The sequence below is a fragment of the Telmatherina bonti genome (genome assembly GCF_933228915.1).
Source record: "Telmatherina bonti genome assembly, chromosome: 3".
Lineage (NCBI taxonomy): Eukaryota > Metazoa > Chordata > Actinopteri > Atheriniformes > Telmatherinidae > Telmatherina > Telmatherina bonti.
In genome coordinates, this window is record NC_136621.1 from 18854800 (window position 1) to 18874077 (window position 19278).

The following is a 19278-nucleotide window of genomic DNA, read 5'->3' on the forward strand; positions in this document are numbered from 1 at the left end:
TCCCTGACATTCTGGGAAGAAGCATTTGTATGACAAAGGTAGAATAGTTGGACTGTAAGATGTCATCTGCATAGTTAAGACAGTATTATGGGCTAGTCACTATGGTGTTGGGTGTTGGAACTATCTTAACCTCTTCCACCCTAAGCTCCTGGTACCAAGAGCTGCTGGAGTAAATATCCCATTTTCACAGGTGTAACTGTGTGTGAGTATTTAAAAAAAAAAAAAAAAAAAAAAAAGACGTTTTGTATTCACAGAACGTCCAGACTCATAGCAAAAAGCTCATAAAATTCAATGCCATAGCCATCAAACACAGGTTAGACAATAAACAAACACCAAGTAAACAAATCTGCAAAAAGGTCGTAAAGAAAAATATTGGACCCTCGTGTCCACCCAGTGGCATGGAAATGGACAAACACACCTCTACTGAAACATGTCAGTTTAATCTCACTATGACCAAGATTCACTCGAGTTAAATGAAGGCTGGATTTATGCTTCACGTTTGAAAAACATCATTATGTATTCTGTCTTACCAACTTTAATCCACTGGCATAAAACTACATTTCGTAAAACAACTACATTTCCCATTGTACTTTGGGCTAACCTGGCATTTCCTACCATCAGTTTGATTGGACGACAACAGGTGTCAGTCATTCAGCGTCACAAACTTTTCTGGCTTTGCCGTTGCTGATTGGTCACATTGATGCAAACATGTCACTGATGTGATTCTACCGTATTACACAATTAAAATGAGGTAGTCAGTGTGGTGGCACTATAGAAAAGACTGTGGGATTGAGTTGTGTGTGCAAGATTCCACATTTGACCAGGAGGCGTCCTCCAGGCTGACTGGGGAAACTGGGATGCTAAATATTAACAGAATATTACTGAATAAATATGTTCTGTTTGTCATCCCACAAATGTTTACCACAAACGTAGCTTTATATTGCTCTTCTGTAAATAGTGTTTTCTAGTAAACATCTTTCTTGTCATCTGTCAAAGATATTTCAGCCCTCTTTTTTTATTTTAAAGAAAATAAGTGATGTTTTCTATGTATTTTTAATGAATAATGAATCCTTCAAACAGTCTAACAGGCATTTAAAGCATTAAAAAACTTAAAATAGTTGAAATAGTGAGTTTAAAAAGGTCTGAAGGTGTTGAAATGAGTTACAAAAAAAGCAGAGAAAAATATAGATTTCCTATCATTTTACAGCAGTTTTATTATGCATGTATACTTTTACCATGAGACATCTCAGGGATTTTCTGATATCTAAATAAATTGGCATCATTAACTTGAATCAGTGTTTAGTATTTTTGAGCAGGAGGCAAGTTGTTAAAATGATTTACTGGGTAAACATAAAAGCAAAAAAAAAAAGTGTGGTTATTTTATAGCCGTTTTTGTGCCTCGGTTTCTTTGGCCACAAAGTTTCCCAGAAAAAAAAAGTCTAAATTCTTAAAATAATTGAAGAGGAAAATGTGTTTTTCTTTTGATAATTACATTTATTGCATATTATGCTGAAATTCACCATTGGTTTTTACCCAGTGTCATTTATTCAGTGGTGTTTGATCATTCGTCTGGCTGTTAACAACGTAACTCAAAAGATATGGATGGATTTTAATCAAATTTTCAGGAAAATCACAGAATTAGAATAAGTAACAAGTGATTCGATGGTTGCAGTGATCCTAATCAACCGGATCCAGGAATTTATTTAAATGATTGTTTACTGTGGGGATAATTTTGACATTAGAGCTTCTTACTGAAACATAATCCCCACAGTCATTGGCAAAAAAATTCATGATGGCTTGGTGGAGGTCAGCTATCTCTTAGTGCTTCTAGTTTAAGTTCATTTTAAAATGTAAAACTGATATAATGGTGTTTTGTTTTTTGTTTTTTTTTGTTTTTTGTTTTTTTTTTTTGTTTTTTTAAAAAATCTCTCTGTAGACTGAGGACGACTCTTCTTCAGCTTTGGTAAAGAAGGAAGAGCCAGAAGAGAAACCAGAACCAATGGAGGTCGAGGAGAAAAAGCCGGAAATGAAGACAGAACCCAAAGAAGAGGAGGAGGGTGGAAACAATAGTACAACCTCCTCATCACCATGTCAGTCACGGCGGAAATGTAAGTCTGAGGCTAAAGGATGAACAAAACCTGTGCAGTCTAATGGCTGGGCCACATTTTTGTCCATGTTCACAACTGCAGCTGTCATCCCAGTAGAATCTGGGATGGTTGATTATGTTGGTTTTGCAACAGTGGAAAAGAAGAGAAAAAAAATATAAAAAATGTTTGATAATTTCAAGTAGCTATTTGCATTTCTTTGCTTGCAGTTTGTCCAAGTAGATCAGCAGATCAGCAGGCACTGATCTCAGTTAATACGTGTGACTAATCCCAGGGTGGTTCCTTCATCATGCACCAGTTTTAAGAAACTGTTTGCTTGATTGTTGCTCCATTTTTCTGATTTCTCTGGTTTTAATGACTAATGAATTTATAACCAACCACTTCGAACAGTTTTTGTCAATTCAAAGTCAGATATCTGATATATTTCTAAAATAACCATTTTCTCTTACTGGAAAAGCAAAAAGGGAAAGAGCAGCAAAGTGCCTCAATTGTGGGAGGATTTTTGGAATACCGGAAAGTAACTTTTTCTCTCTCTCGTCATATCTTCCCATTGAGAGGAAATGGGACAACGAGACGTGTGTCTGAGGGAGAAGGGCTGAGTCAAAGTTCTGCAAGCATACCGTCTTTTAATTTTCACTTTTTTGGAAAGGAAAAAAAATCAAAATAAGTGGGTGACCAAATATGTTTCAGCAGACATTGTTATTCCTCACTGTCCTGCTGCCCAAATAAAACATTGTGTAGGAAACCCTTCAGTATCACCAGAATGTCTTTAGCAAACGATTTTTCTCACTTAAAGATAGAGGTGTGCAGTATTGTATCATTTATGGTAATATAGCTTTATTTTTTGACACAGGTAGAAAATGTAATATTGCGATATGAAATGATCACACATTTCCGGTCCGACAATCTCATTTAGCTGCGTCTAAGAGTGGAGCTCAAGCTGAACGAGTGAATAAGGAAACATGGATGAGTACAGCAGAGTGAGGCTGTTTAATACAAAATGTTGATTTCTGCTTCAAACAAAGAAAAATAATGAATCACGTATTCCGAAAAACAGCACATTCAGGCAGCATTGGTTCCCGGTGCTGCCAACTTGGCAACGGTCACTATACTCATGGAGTATTCCTCGACCCGTATAGTGACTCTTTTTCAAATCAAGAGTAGGAACAAATCCATTGGCTTTTTTTTGGGACTTGCCTCAATGAGAAGCAGTGCTGAAGGTTTAAAGATTTGGTTCCACCCCACTTTCAGTCAAGGACTGAGGTTTCCCAGATCTACTTGGAACTCTGTTGACCTGGTAGTGACCATTGTAATGGGTCAAATCCACATGGCAGCCAAAGTGTTTGTATTAAAGTATCTAACTTGATAATTATAAACAAGCGATGAAGTAAAAAAAAGTGTTGAATTAGGCTGTCTGTGTTTTTCCTTCTTTGTACTGTAAACCTTTACTTTTAATTTGCCTCTTTTGCATCATTTAGCTTGCCTGTCCATTGTTTATTTTTCAGTGTTTAAGCCTGAGGAGTTGCGCCAGGCTCTGATGCCGACTCTGGAGTCTCTTTACAGGCAAGACCCGGAATCTCTGCCATTCCGACAGCCAGTAGACCCCACGCTCCTGGGCATCCCAGTAAGTATTTGTGCTGGCTATGTGTGCACAAAACTGTTCTAAATCAATAATAATTATCATGAGCAGTGATGGGTGGATGGATAGGATGGTTGATACATATTACATCTGCAACTTTTTCTTATCTCTTTAGGACTACTTTGACATTGTAAAGAACCCAATAGATTTGTCCACAATAAAGCGCAAGCTGGACACAGGGCAGTACCAAGAACCCTGGCAATATGTGGATGATGTGTGGCTCATGTTCAACAACGCCTGGCTCTATAATCGCAAGACCTCACGGGTATACAAGTACTGCTCAAAGCTGGCCGAGGTGTTTGAGTCAGAGATCGACCCTGTCATGCAGATCCTGGGATACTGCTGTGGGAGGAAGGTGGGGGTCCGATTTTCCTTTTTTTTTCTTCCTTTTTTTCATTGATATTTTTATCATATATTTCAAAGATGCATGTTTTGAAATAGATGGTGAAACAGATGTTTCACATACTACATAAAGTTGAAGTTGTGTTGTCAGATCATGGCATACGTACATGTAATAAAGTTTACAAACAGCTTTAGTTCCTAAATGCTTAAAGGATTTTCTTTGTTTTTATTGTGTTTGTGTATTTATTCAGCTTTCTTTCCCCCCACAAAAACAGTTTGATCACAAATGATTTGTCCACATTTTAACTTTCACTGTTTGAATGTCAGTATTTGTATGAGTAGTACATAATTTGCTATATATTAAAATTTATAATGTCAAAGGGTTTTTCTTCTATTGATTTTCCTGTTCATAATGGAAAAAGCTTGTTAAAAAGTTTTGTTTGTTTTTTTTTTCTCTTTTCTTCTCACTTGTGTCTGCAGTACGAGTTCTCCCCTCAAACCCTGTGTTGCTATGGGAAGCAGCTCTGCACCATACCTACTGGAGGCACATACTACAGTTACCAGAACAGGTATCCAGCAGCTGTGTATGAATTAGTGTGTGTGCGTGTTTGCTTGTTTTTTAAACTGATCGTTGGCTTTGAGTTTGCACAGTTAAATAAAATTTTAGATATTATTTAAACTGAGTAAATTATCTTAAATTGCATGCATATTTTTAAATTAGAATGAAATAAATTCAGAGGTTAGAACATTGTTACCATCCTCTGCATCTGATCATTTGGTAGTTCAGCTGTGAATTTATGCAGTGCTGCCTTGCTATCATAGCAACTGCTTCTTTAATTGCTCTGCTCATCCTGGAACCACGTGACACAAAAAAAAAAAAAAGTTTTTCTCAACAGCTATTGACTTTCAGTTTTTCAAAATTGTACATGAATCGAAATACTTGGAACACCCTAAACCCTCAGATCAACGGAACCAGCCAAAAAAAACCAAAACTGTGTGTTCTTGTCAACATCTATGAGGGTTACGAAGTGATTTCAAGTTAGCCCTCCCCTTTCTTGTATATAAGATGACATGGAACTGTTTTGGTGAATGCTTTGTACTATGATTACCCTTTCCTTAAAGCTGAAATGGAGCACATAATTTCTTATACCGGGTTTCTTTGCTCTCCCTGCTGTATAAACTGTGCAACTCCAACCCTTTTTTCACAGTGGCTCGGTACTTTAAGAGTACAGCAGCAGCAGTAGTAGAGACAGGATGGATCTCTTGCAGAACAAATTATTTACACTTTCCATGGGAGTTTAGGGATTCCTGCTTTTGTTATAAAGCACAAGGAAGCACACATTTTGTCCACATTTGAATCGAATAGTCAGAAACAAGAAGCTTGAAAGCAAGTAAAACAACATTAAATTAATTCTTTATCATTTGGATTTGGGGAAAAGGCTCTGCTATCAGTTGATTGTGCTCAATCTTTTTTTCTTGCAGATATCATTTCTGTGAAAAATGCTTCAATGAGATCCAGGGAGACAGTGTGACATTAGGAGATGATCCTTCACAACCACAGACGTAAGTAAAATAAACCTGCTTACAACAAACTATGCGGCCTAAGTGCTCCGTTCTTAATTTTTCCCCAGAATTTGTCAGCTTATCTTTAAAATATGAAACGTAAGCCAATTTAGACCTCATGTCCGAAATCATTTTTTGACATGAGGTCTGTAGACAATTTTTTTGTTTTTTTTATTTTTTTTTAAATCTAAAACAGAAATTCGGGTTGTGATGCAAAGATCCAACAATATACTGTATTATAGGAATGAATATGACACCACTCATCTTTTTTTTTTTTTTTTTTTTTTTTTTTTTTTTTTTACAAATTCCTTTCATGTTATTGTAGGAAAAATGTTTGCTTATCTAGTTTTGTTAGTAATTGACATGCTTTTTTTGTGTGTGAACATTTTAGAATGATATCAAAAGACCAGTTTGAGCGGAAGAAGAACGATGTTCTTGACCCTGAACCGTAAGTAGGCACCACGTCCACAGCTTGTACTTAAGGGAGTTGGTGATGGCAGAAATATGTTTATTTCACAGAACCTGATGTCGTTTGTCAGGAGTCATCGTACAGATGTGCGTTCATTTCCATGAGCTGCTGTTCATACAAATCTGAACTTTTTTTTTTTTTCCTGCAACCCACATCTGGCTTTGTTTTTCTGTTTTCCATTGTTGTGCACAGACCACATGTGTTTTTTCTGGACGCCTTCAGATCCGTTTGTTTTCAATGAAGCTGTAAAATAACAGGAATATTCCTTTTGAGTGTTTCTGCTCTATGTCAGAACTATTATTTAGACACAACACCTACCTGCTTTTACATGCAGTGTCTTGTTACCTTCTGCCAATGCAGAGGTCATGTATTTGGCCCTGTTGGTCTGTCTGTCCATAAATCTGATCATTATATACAAATGTTGCCAAAATTTTTTTCCAAAAGTCTCAGAAATGAAAAGTGAAACAAGTGATTAGATTTTGCTAGATACAGAGTTTGTACTCTAAACCTCCCACAAAGGCACTCTTGTATTGGCTGGCTTGCAAGAGTGTAACAACTGGAGGAACATTGACCTGAATGGAGATGTTTGCTTGCTGCCTGAGCAGCAAGATATCAACATTCAAACAAATTATGGCTGCTACAGCCATGACTTTGATAGCTTTGACCATTTTTGTATTGATATGTGAATCTGTATGAAGGTTGGCAGTTTTTTTATGACCACAGAACATGATGATGGTTACCTGTTGATATAGTATTGCCAGATTCCTTCAAGTAATCTAAAAAAAAAAATTATTATTTTTTGTTTGTTTTAACGTCTGCATGTTTTTTCTTCAGGTTTGTTGAATGTAAAGATTGTGGACGGAAGATGCATCAGATATGCGTTTTACACTACGAGGTTATTTGGCCGTCTGGGTGAGATGATGCTTTCTTTTACGCTGAGTTACAGATTTTATTGGTATAAAATAGCAAACATTAAGTTTAACCCCTCATTCTGTCTATTTTCAGATTCATCTGTGACAGCTGTTTGAAGAAAAGTGGGAAAACACGAAAGGAAAACAAGTTCTCTGCAAAACGTTAGTTTTCTTTGTATTTTGTAAAAAGAGGCACTTTCAACATTTTTCTTTGTGATTTTTCAAAGTTTTATCAGATGATGAATTATACAGAGGACTGTATATGTCTCTCTGGCTCCTCAGCCAGAATTTTCCTTGTATTGGTTATTGGTGGTCCTGTGGTCTCACAAGGGGTTTTCCCTTGTTTTTTTGTTTTTTTTTTAAACCTAAAAAACCAATTGGTTTTGTTTAGTCTTACTGACGCCCCCCCTTTATATCTTAAGTAGAAAGTTAACAGAGTTGACAGTTTTGAAATATTTCGTCCATGTTCTTTTCCACTGTAGGACTGCAGACAACAAGACTGGGGACATACATAGAGGACCGTGTGAATAAATACTTGAAGAGACAGAACCACCCAGAGGCTGGAGAAGTGTTTGTGAGGGTGGTGGCAAGCTCTGACAAAACTGTGGAAGTCAAACCAGGCATGAAAACCAGGTAAGACCATATCAGATGGCAGGAACAGTGCTGGGTTACTCAGTTTCTAATGAGATTAGAGTTTAAATGTTTGCTCGTCTCCATTCTAAGTAAGGATGTTTAGTAGTTGCATGCATTACATGGTATCAAGTTGATATGTATGTACATTCATATCACAGGCTTCCGCCGCGAACAATGGATATACAACCCTACTTGAAGTTGAGACGTTGTGTAAAGCGTAAATGAAGTCAGAGTACAATGATTGCAAATCTCTTTCAATTCTATATCCAACTGAATACACTGCACAGACAAAATGTTTCATGTTTGAGCAGAACATTTTTTTTACTCAAATATTTACCACTTTTGAGTTTGATGCCTGCAACACGTTCCTAAAAAAGGTGAGATGGAGCATTTGCACCACTGTGTTACATCACCTTTCTTTTTTTTCTTTTTTTTTACAAAACTCAGCAAGTGTTGACACGAACTGTTGAAGATTTGTAGATGGATTTCTTTCCACTCTTGCTTAGTGTACCGCTTCCGTTACTCAACAAGCTGGGATCTTTTTTGTCATAGTTTAGGCTTCAAAATGTGCCACACATTATGAAGTCCTGGACTGCAGGTTGCTTAGTGTAGTACTTTTACTGCAAAGCCACACTGTGTAGTACGTACCATGTGGTTTGACATTGTCTTGTTAATATAAGCAGGGATGAAAAAGAAAAAAAAACATTGCTTGGAAGGCAGCATATGTAGCTTCAAAACCTGTATGTACCTTTCAGCATTAATGGTGCTTTCACAGATGGGCATTAACACACCTCCATACCAACATAGATGCTGGCTTTTGAACTGTGTTCATAACAATCCGAATAGTTCTTTTCATCTTTGGACCTGAGGACACGATGTCCATGATTTCCACAAATGACCTGAAATGTTGACTTGTAAGATCACATCACACTTCAATTTTGCTTCAGTCCATCTCAGATGAGCTTGGGGGAGAAAATCCGGCAGCATTTCTGGGTGTTGTTAAAATATGGCTTTTTATTTGCATGGTAGAGTTTTAACTTGCACTTTGTAGCTGTCGCGAAAATGATATTCTGAAGTTTTCCTGAGGCCACGTACTAATATCCTTTATACAGTGATGTTTGTATTTAACACAGTGCCGTCTGAGGGATTGAAGGTCACTGGCATTCAGTGTTGGTTCTTGGTCTCGGCCAGTTAAGTGCAGATTTCTCCAGATTCTCAGTATCTTTTGATATTATGGACTGTAGATGATGAACACCCTAAATTCCTGCCAACTGTGTCTTCAGCAATGCTGTTGTTATACTGTTGGACTATTCATTCATTCAGTTGTTGACAAAGTGGTGAATCTCACTCCATCCTTGCTTGTGGGTGACAGTCCTTTGGGAATGCTCCTTTTAAATGCGAACGGAACAAAAACCTATTTCTAATTTACCTGTTCATCTGTAAAATCTTCAAAACTGTTTTTTTTTTTGGTTTTTTTTTTAGCGTTTCCATCCTTTCCCTGTCTTTTGTTTGCCTTGCCCCCTCTTTTTTGCTATATGTTGCAGTCATTGAATTAAAAATGGTGAATTTTTGTGGGAAAAGGTTTTTCAGTTTTAAAATGAAATATCTTGTTTTTGTAGTGCATTCAATTGAATATTAGTCATTTTTGCCAGATATGCACCTTTTGATTTTTGTAACCTGTTATACAACATGGCACATTTGGGGGGAAAAAAAATGGAGTTGGAGGGAAGTGTTTGTTGAATAGTGGTCATCGTTGCAGTGCCTAATATACCTTTTCTTATTAAAACTCAAGAAGTTATCAATGCAACTGTTACAAAAACTACAAATGCAAAGTAATCCAGAAGTTGAAACTGTGGTTCTGCAAATGATTTAGTCATCGTACAACTCTCAGTATTCTTGTGCTGTATAGAAATGTGATGTTTCCCTGTAGGGTGTCCAAAGGGCTGAGAAACTGTTTTAATCCTTTAGCATACATGGAGAATTATGGGCTCCTAAAATCAAACAAGAATAATGTAATGGTACTTAATTGTAAGGTCCTGAGGTGGTGTTGTCATTGAGCATTGTAACAAGTAAAAACAAGAGTGAAGAATCATGGTGAGGAAAGCTGAATGGCACACTTAAAGTCCTTCGTTTGATGAGCTACTACAGATTTTCTTTGTCCTTAATTTTTTATTTAATCTTATACAGAGCTGAATTTTCTCCATAAAGATTATTTATCCATTCACACAAACTGTGGAACCTGCCTATTGCAGAAGATGACACAATTGCGCATCCCTGAGACTGACTTATTGTTTGACCCCACTGAAATGCCACAGTCGGGGTCTTCAGCTGCAGCAGACATTTAGGATGGAGTCCCACATCCAAAGAACCAGTTATCTTAAAGTTCGGCAATGTAAACCTGTTTGCTTTTCATGGGCTCAATGTCACTCGCTTCAGGTTTCACACCTGTTGTCTATAAGAGGCAAACATGAGAACTTTTTAAGCAAATCATAACTTTTGTCTCCTAGAACAAATTTAAAGTAAATTGTGAAGCTAAATATTAATAAACATGAAATGCATCATTTGTGTTGGAGCATTGCTATAAATAGTGTTAGTTACGCCGTGCATATATACATAATTGGCAGTGACTACAGGTACATTATATCAGTGTTTAAACAGCTCCACAATACTATGCTGTGTACACATTTTTATTTAGCATTTTTCCCCTCTTAACAGGTTTGTGGACACGGGTGAGATGCCTGAGACCTTTCCCTACAGAACTAAAGCACTTTTTGCTTTTGAAGAAATTGATGGCGTGGATGTTTGCTTCTTTGGCATGCACGTACAGGAGTATGGCTCTGACTGCCCTTTTCCTAACACTAGGTGTGTTTCATGACCTATTTGATGGTTTTACTGTATGGAAACAAAGACAATGGATTTAAAAAGATTTGCAAACTCAACAATGTTATTTTTCTTAATCTCTTCAGGCGGGTCTACATATCGTACCTTGACAGTATTCATTTCTTCAGACCTCGGATTCTGCGAACAGCCGTGTACCATGAGATCCTAATTGGCTATCTTGAATATGTCAAAAAACTTGGGTAAGTTTGATCTCTGTCTTTCTGCTTCACCTCTCCAAAGCTATCAGACAGATGTTTGAATCTCTTTATGGCATGTGTGACTTGACCTGATTTGTGTGCTTCTGCAGGTACACCCAGGGCCACATCTGGGCGTGCCCACCCAGTGAAGGAGATGATTACATCTTCCACTGCCATCCTCCTGACCAGAAGATTCCCAAGCCTAAGAGATTGCAGGAGTGGTACAGGAAGATGTTGGAAAAGGCTTTTGCTGAGAGGATCTTGCATGACTACAAGGTAAAATGGAAATATGGGCAGATTTTCCTCTGCAAGTAAATGTCATCATTATATAGACAACAAAATTGTTTATCACTTAACAAATAGAAGTTATTGTGAACATTTTATTTAAGTTTAAATACATTTATGTCTTTGTTACATGTTTAAAATGTTTTGTATTACATTTTTCTCTCAGGACATCTTCAAACAGGCAACTGAGGACCGACTGACCAGTGCCAATGAGCTGCCGTACTTTGAAGGGGATTTCTGGCCAAATGTTCTGGAGGAAAGCATCAAGGAGCTGGAGCAGGAGGAAGAAGAGAGGAAGAAGGAAGAGAACACAGCACCTTCTGAAACTCCAGAGGTACAGATGTTGTCCCAGGATTTGTTTAAGTATCATAGTAGATACAAATTAAATACGACGATATTAGAATTTGTGTTGCTTCCTAAAATGGTTGTTGAACATTAATTATCTGATCCTTTTTAAACTTTGATTACCCATTTGAAGTAAATTCAGTGTAGTTTGACCTCAACAGTGCTCTTTGTTTTAAGTACAAATTTTACACAGATTGTATCAGGTATCTAAAAATAAATGATGATCAAATATCAATAAAAATGCCTTCTCTAATATGTCCTTTATGTCCCTCAGGGTACACCAGGAGACAGCAAAAATGCAAAGAAAAAGAATAACAAGAAAACCAACAAAAACAAGAGCAGTGTGAGCCGAGCCAATAAGAAGAAGCCTGGGATGCCGAATGTAGCAAATGATTTGTCCCAGAAATTATACGCCACCATGGAGAAGCACAAAGAGGTCAGACATGTTTTAAAACATTTTATGATTGTTTTTTGTTTTTTTTCTTCCAATATGTGCATTTTATACTTGGCAAAATCCCTGTTATCTTAGCAAACCCACATGATTGCATGGCAAGTTTGGCTGATTTCTATATATATTCAGGCTCACTTTGTCATTTTTAGAGAAAAAAAGGTTGTTAAAGGTATTTAATTCTGCTGGTGCAAAATTAAATTCATCATATGTTTTATTATTGGCTTCTCTTTTTCCTTCAGGTGTTCTTTGTGATCCATCTTTACTCCGGGCCCATGGCCAACACCCTGCCACCGATCGTTGACCCTGACCCCTTGATTTCGTGTGACCTGATGGATGGTCGCGATGCCTTCTTGACTCTGGCAAGGGACAAACACTGGGAGTTCAGCTCCCTCAGGAGGTGCAAGTGGAGCACAATGTGCATGCTGGTTGAGCTCCACAACCAGGGTCAGGACCGCTTTGTCTACACTTGTAATGAGTGCAAGCACCATGTGGAGACTCGCTGGCACTGCACTGTGTGTGAGGTAAATAATGTTTTCTCTTATTTACACAAAAATCTTGTGTGAGAAACAGTTTTTTTTCTTTTTGTTGTTTTTTTTTTTTTTTTACTTTGTGTTACTATTTATCATACTTTGGGCTATTTTTCAATAACCATGGTGTTACTGTGCTCTACTTTTTTTCAGGACTTTGATCTTTGCATCAATTGCTACAACACGAAGGGCCATGAACACCAGATGGTCAAGTGGGGTCTTGGCCTGGATGATGACAACAACAGCCAGAGTGGAGAAGCTTCCAAGAGCCCACAGGAGAGCCGGCGTTTAAGTATTCAGCGATGCATTCAGTCCTTGGTCCACGCTTGTCAGTGTCGCAATGCCAACTGCTCTCTACCGTCCTGCCAGAAGATGAAGCGAGTGGTACAGCACACCAAGGGCTGCAAGCGCAAAACCAACGGTGGCTGCCCTGTATGTAAGCAGCTTATCGCTCTGTGTTGTTATCATGCAAAGCACTGTCAGGAGAACAAGTGTCCCGTCCCGTTCTGCCTGAATATCAAGCACAAGCTTCGCCAGCAGCAGCTGCAGCATCGACTCCAGCAGGCCCAGTTAATGAGGAGAAGAATGGCCACCATGCAAGGCAGAACCATGCCGCTACCGTCCCCACCAGCCTCAGCTGCCCCCAGCACTCCCACTTCTCATGCCCAGCCCAACACTCCTCAAACGCCTCAGCAGCCACTTTCCAACCAACCGCAGACCCCCAACTCAGCAGGAGTCATGTCCCCTGCTTTCCCCAATGCACCCCGTCCTGGCCAGCCTCAAGCACCAGTCTCCCAGGGCAAGCCAGGGCCCCAGGCTTCCCCCCTACACCAGCAGCAGTCCCCCCTTCCCCAGCCACCTCAGCAACCTCAGCAGCTAAAGCAGCAGCCACCGCTCGCAGCAGTCAAGATGGCACGACACATCGAGATGATGGCACAGGCCCAACAGAACCAGCAGAACTACCGGGTCAACATGAACGGCTTACCCATGAACCCCCAGCAGCCACCTCAACGCACACCTGGACCGATGCAGATGGTGCCTGGGCCCCATGGACCACAGGTCATGCAACCTGGCATGGCCCCTGGACAGTGGCCTGGAGCTGCAGGGCCAATTCAGGCAGCTCAAACTCAGCAACCAGGCCTTGTCCCGGGTCAGACCCCACAGCAGGCTATGACCATGCAGAGAGCCATGATGGCACAAGGCCAGCAAGCTCAGCAAGGCCAGAGGATGCTGATACCGCAGCAACCTGGTACCCGGCCACAAACTCCCCAGAGACCTGGTACTATACCTCCCAGTGCTCTGCAGGACCTTCTCCGCACTCTCAAGTCCCCCAGCTCTCCCCAGCAGCAGCAGCAAGTCCTAAACATTCTCAAATCAAATCCTCAACTTATGGCTGCTTTCATCAAACAGCGAACAGCCAAGTACCACGCAAACCAACCACAACAGCAGCAGGTTGGTCAGCAGCCGCAGCCTGGTATGCCAATGCAGACCATGGCTATGCCAGGAGGGCAAGTGCAGAGGCCTGGGATGCCCCCTCAGCCGCCACAACAGCCCCCTGTGCAGGGCATGGCTCCACTGGGAGCTCCAGCGCAGCTTATGAATGCAGCACACACCACCAACCCCCAGATGCAGGAGCTCTACCGGCGGCAGCTTTTAAGACAACAACAACAACAACAACAGCAGCAGCAGCAGCAGCAGCAGCAACAACAACAACAACAGGGAGTGATGCCTCAGGGCCATCCTGGCCAGTTCCCTGCACAGGTGCAGGGGACAGCAGCTACATATTCCCAGCTTCGCATGCAGCAGCAGCAGCAACAGCAGCAGCAGCAGCAGCAAATAGCCATGCAGGCAGGTGCAGGAGCAGCCGGGGGCCCCATGGGTCAGCTTCCCACCATGACTCAGATGGCTCAGCCTGGAATGGGGATGGACTCCACCCAGAATTTGCTGCACCAACGATTGCTGCAGCAGCAGCAGCAACAGCTTCCGCAGCAGCAGCAGGCCGTCCTCAAGCAGCAGATGGGCTCCCCAGCCCAGCCAAGCCCCATGAGCCCTCAGACCCACCTGCTGGCTGGCCAGGCTCAGGGTGCAGCCCACCTCCCCGGCCAGCCAGCACTAGCCAACACGCTCAGCAACCAGGTCCGTTCCCCTGCACCAGTTCAGTCTCCTTGTCCACCCTCACAGCAGCCCCAGCAACCACCACATTCCAGTCCCTCACCGCAGGTCCAGAACCAACCCCAACCCTCCCCTCAACACTTGCCCCCACCTCACTCGGGTTCCCCCCATCCAGGGCTTGGCGGCCCTCTGCAGGCCATGGACCAGGGACACTTGGGGAAAGAACAAAGCGCCATGCTATCGCAGCTTAATACGCCCAACAGAGGAGGGCTGAGCAATGACTTGGGGATGGTGGGAGACGCTACAGGGGACACTCTGGAGAAGTTTGTGGAGGGATTGTAGCATTTTTACTGGGAGTTAAACACGTCATCCTCCCTCCCACGGACCTTTCCTCCCTCTGCTCCTCAAACTCTTTGAGAACGGTTGTTTTGTACTGACATGTAAAAGTTTCAATTGTTGGGGGGAAAAAAACATTTGGTCAAGAAAAAAAAAGTCCAAACATCTAGGGAATGTAATTGTTTCTGAAACCCTCATGGTGGGTCTTTCTTCCTTAATATGTTTAGGGATTTGCAAGTTGCTTCTTAAATAAAGTTGAATCACAAAGAATATATTTTTGGTTGAGACCAAATGTGTTCTGTACTCAGTTTATTTTTGGTTTGTTTTTGGTATGGTTTCAAGCCTTTCTTTTTTTTTTTTTTTTTTAAATGTACAATTGCATTATAATATTCATATCTTTTTATTTTGTACCTTGGAGAAAAAAAAACGTGAAGCATTTTTGTGTTCAAACTGTAAAATATTTTGTCTGGGAATCGGGCCAGGTCTTTGTTCTTTTCTTAAGCTGTCATTCCTGGCAATTGTAATCTAGTGTTGTACCATTACTGCAAGACGGTGCGTTCAGGGACAGTTACCGCTCCCTTCCTTTTTTGTGTGTATGAAGAGCACTCATTTGTATAAAAGTAGGAATTGGCCTGCAGCAGGTTGTGTATACACGGGCATGTATGCAACCACACATGAAGAAACCGACACAAACCCTCAGCCACTGAGGGGGAACACAGCTACGAATGGTTTCACCGAGGTAAACAAGGACCGCTACAAACATCTCCGTTTGGAAAACCTGTCTTTCCGGTGAAGAACGTTGTTGCTTTGACATTAAAAAGAAATTGTCCTACGTTTTGTTTTTTTTTTGTTTTTTTCTTTGTCATACAGATGTTGTAAAGTGTAAAGAGAGTGTGAGAAAGAGAACAGCCCCCTAAGCTGAGGTGGAATGATAACAGGTTGTTTGTAGACAACATCTCAAATGACGTCCCCCTAAAAAATTTTACACTAAGTTGTGTGCTTTCGCGGGATAAAGGGCACATTTGAGATTCACTTAGAGGATAAACTAAATCTCATCAACCCTCATTCCTCTCTCTCAAAAACTTGAATTAGGGGGATTTTCTTTTTCTCCTATTGTAAATCAAGTTATTAAACAAAATACTATAAATATAAGGAAGAGAGAATGAAATCACTGTATAAACTGGTTAAAAAATCATTTCTTACTTATATACCATATTGTTAAATAAACTGTGTGCAACAGAAGAACTCCGGTACTCTGTTGGCTGAATGAGGCGGCATCATTTCTCCTTTCAGTGTGTTCATTTCACAGTGATCAGGATGATCAGAGAAGTTAAATCCAGATTTTCTCAGATATTTATTATATTTTGAAATTTCAGCAGTTTGCAGACAAGAACAAATAATGGTTCTGTAGCACTCATTTCTTAGTGTTGGAGATGTACCCAACCTATCTATTTCCCTATAGCTCTAATGTAAAACACTAAAGAATGAACAACCCCAGTGTTAAGACTGAAAATTATCTCTTCATAGTACCAAAAATCTAAAAGGTTGGCTTTTTTTTTTTGTCAAAGTGCAATTAAATACTGAGTTCACATGATTCAATCCCAGCCTCCAACAGGAGTCACAAGCTTTCTAAATTACTCTATTAAATTCTGTTTTGCATTTGCTGTTTTAAACCATGTCTGAAATTCAGTCACATACATACTCGCTGGTTAAGAGTGTTAAATATATATTTTAGGGCAACAATATGAAAAACATTAAAAGAATTATGCCCTCCACCTCAGACAAAGACTGAAAAGTAGCTCAACTTGCATAAAACCTAATTAAACCCTAGACAGCAATTATTAAATATAAAAATGGATAACAGAAGGTAAAGAGCAGATCTGACTGTTATACTCAAGGATTTTGCACAGTGCGTACTTTCAAAACATCAAGCAAAAACGATGAGTTTTTCCAAGTCTTTGTTTCATTATATATTAGCAGGACAATGAGAAATAGTTGTAATGAGAATTTTCATGAATGGAAATGTGATATTCAAAGTAAGTACAGTTTGTACAAGTCCAACAACCTCAAAAGGCATAAATTGGTATGACTGGCTTTATTTCTCAAGGAACCCTGAACTTTTTTTTACACATACTTTTTAAAGAGGGTTTTCTTTAGCCTTTGGAAATAGTTTTTCGGGCTTCTTGAAGGAAATTTCAAAGCTTTACTTTGTAGGTTTACTAGTCTTTGTTCCAGTCTGTCAAGATGGTCCCAAAGTGCGTCAGTAATGTTTAGGTCTGGGCTCTGGGGAAGATTGCACACGAACCTTACTTCCTCATTTTAAGCTTTTTGTCCTTGCAGTTGGGTCATTTCTCCTGGTTTCCCCTGGCTTCTTCCATGGAGAATGCTTGAGGATCCAGATACATCTCCTAGGTCTTTTTTTTTTATCTATTGGTTTAATTTTATTATTTTTAAGGACAGATAAAATTCTATTTTTGTTTTGATTAACACCTTTAGTTTCTTCATGTTTAAAGTTATTCTGTACATAAGAAAATTACTCATTTAAGAATCATCTTTTTTGGTTAAATGTTTCACTATTATCTTTTCATTTTTCTATCCAGATGCAGTTAATTATTTAGAAATGATCTATTTCTTAATAGGTTGCTTCTCATTTTTAATGTTCTTTTTTTCTAAGCTGTCTTTGTAGACTACTTAGAGAAGAACCAAAACTAAACTAGCGTAACTTTGTATCTTTTAATCTTTAATGATACATCGGTCAAAGTTAAGTGGTTTTACAGCACATTACTTTCAACATGATCAGGTGTGAGGACTGGACTAAGAATGAGCAAACGAGTAGCAGCTCCCCAAATAAAAACTTTCAACGACCTTTAAAAATTATTGCTTTTGCAAAATAGAGACAATAACTGGTCCTTCCTCATGGAAAAGAAGACTTTGAGAATGCAGCTCCTCCATATCAGAATTTCCCTCGCTGACTGTGATTGATTTCCCAGAAATACTAGTCATTTTAGCATTTTTATATATATATATATATATATATATATATATATATATATATATATATATATATATATATATATACACACACACACAGGTGCATCTTAGAAAATTAGAATATTGTGAAAAAGTTCAATATTTTTCAACACTCATTTCAGAATGTGAAACCCATATATTACACAGATTCATTCCACATAGGATGGAATGTAGGAAAACATTTATTTCTTGAAATTTTGATAATTATGGCTTATAGATAATGAAAACCCAACATGCAGTGTCTCAGAAAATTAGAATATTACATAAGATCAATGAAAAAAAAGATATTTTAAACAGAAATGTCAGACTTCTGACGGCGTGTCAGTGGAAGCGATCAGCATGTAGCACTGCTCAGGTGTAATGGATGCCCAGGTTGCTTTGATAGCAGCCTTCAGGTTATCTACATAGTTGGGTCTGGTGTCTCTAATCTTCCTCTTGACAATACCCCACAGATTCTCTATGGGGTCCAGATCAGGTGAGTTTGTTGGCCAATCAAGCACAGTAACACCATGGTCATTGAAGCAGCTTTTGGTACCTTTGGCAGTGTAGGCAGGTGCCGAGTCCTGCTGGGGAAAAAAAAAAAAAAAATCGGCATCTACATAAAGCTTGTAGATGCAGAAGGAAGCATGGAGTGCTGTAATAATTCCTGGTAGATGCTGTGTTGACTGAGCATTTCAGAAAACACAGTGGACCAACACCAGCAGATGACATGGCTCCCCAAATCATCACTGACTGTGGAAACGTCACACTGGACTTCAAGCAACATGGATTCTGTACCTCTCCACTCTTCCTCCAGACTCTGGGACCTAAAATTCCAAATGAAATGCAGAATTTGCTTTCATCTGGGAACCAGTCCAGTCCTTTTTTCTCCTTAGCCCAGGTGAGATGCTTCTGTCGTTGTCTCTGGTTCGGGAGTGGCTCGACACGAGGAATGGGACATTTGTAGCCCATGTCTAGGATTCGTCTGTGCGTAGTTACTCTTGATGTACTGAGTCCAGCTTCAGTCCACTCCTTGTGAAGCTCCCCAAATTCTTGAATGGATGTTGCTTGACAATGCTCTCAAGGCTGCAGTTCTGCCTTCTGCTGGTGCACCTTTTCCTTCCACTCAACTTTCCATTAATATGCTTGAATACAGCTCTTTGTGAACAATCAGCTTCTTTAGAAATGACCTTTTATGACTTTCCCTCCTTGTGGTGGGTCAATGATCGTCTTCTGGACATCTGTCAAGTCAGCAGTCTTCCCCATTGTTGTGTAGCCATCTGACCCAGACTGAGAGACCATTTAAAGGTTTAGGATACCATTGCAGGTATTTTGAGTTATTTACTTGATTATGGTGTGAGATCATGACTTTCTAAGATTGAAGTTTTTCACAATATTCTAATTTAACAATTTTAAAACAATAATCTAACAATTATCCACATTTCAGGGATTGAAATTTTATTTAACATTTATT

The 19278-nt window shown here is 39.6% G+C and overlaps 1 protein-coding gene across 3 annotated transcripts in view; it reads left to right on the top strand.

Moving 5' to 3' along the window:
* Positions 1-15971, top strand: part of crebbpa (CREB binding lysine acetyltransferase a) — a 56710-nt gene extending 40739 nt beyond the window's left edge. For 2 of the 3 annotated variants that reach the window (XM_079264582.1, XM_079264583.1), the window contains exons 15-30: positions 1937-2108; positions 3611-3729; positions 3860-4099; positions 4567-4655; positions 5569-5649; positions 6041-6097; positions 6953-7030; positions 7124-7191; positions 7512-7662; positions 10378-10524; positions 10629-10742; positions 10850-11015; positions 11191-11358; positions 11644-11805; positions 12060-12341; positions 12501-15971. In XM_079264582.1, coding sequence (XP_079120708.1) covers positions 1937-2108; positions 3611-3729; positions 3860-4099; positions 4567-4655; positions 5569-5649; positions 6041-6097; positions 6953-7030; positions 7124-7191; positions 7512-7662; positions 10378-10524; positions 10629-10742; positions 10850-11015; positions 11191-11358; positions 11644-11805; positions 12060-12341; positions 12501-14801 — 4395 coding nt within the window. In that variant the 3' untranslated portion in view covers positions 14802-15971. The remainder of the gene's footprint in view (positions 1-1936; positions 2109-3610; positions 3730-3859; positions 4100-4566; positions 4656-5568; positions 5650-6040; positions 6098-6952; positions 7031-7123; positions 7192-7511; positions 7663-10377; positions 10525-10628; positions 10743-10849; positions 11016-11190; positions 11359-11643; positions 11806-12059; positions 12342-12500) is intronic. The other variant, XM_079264584.1, reaches the window with a different exon arrangement.
* Positions 15972-19278: the final 3307 nt, after the last annotated feature.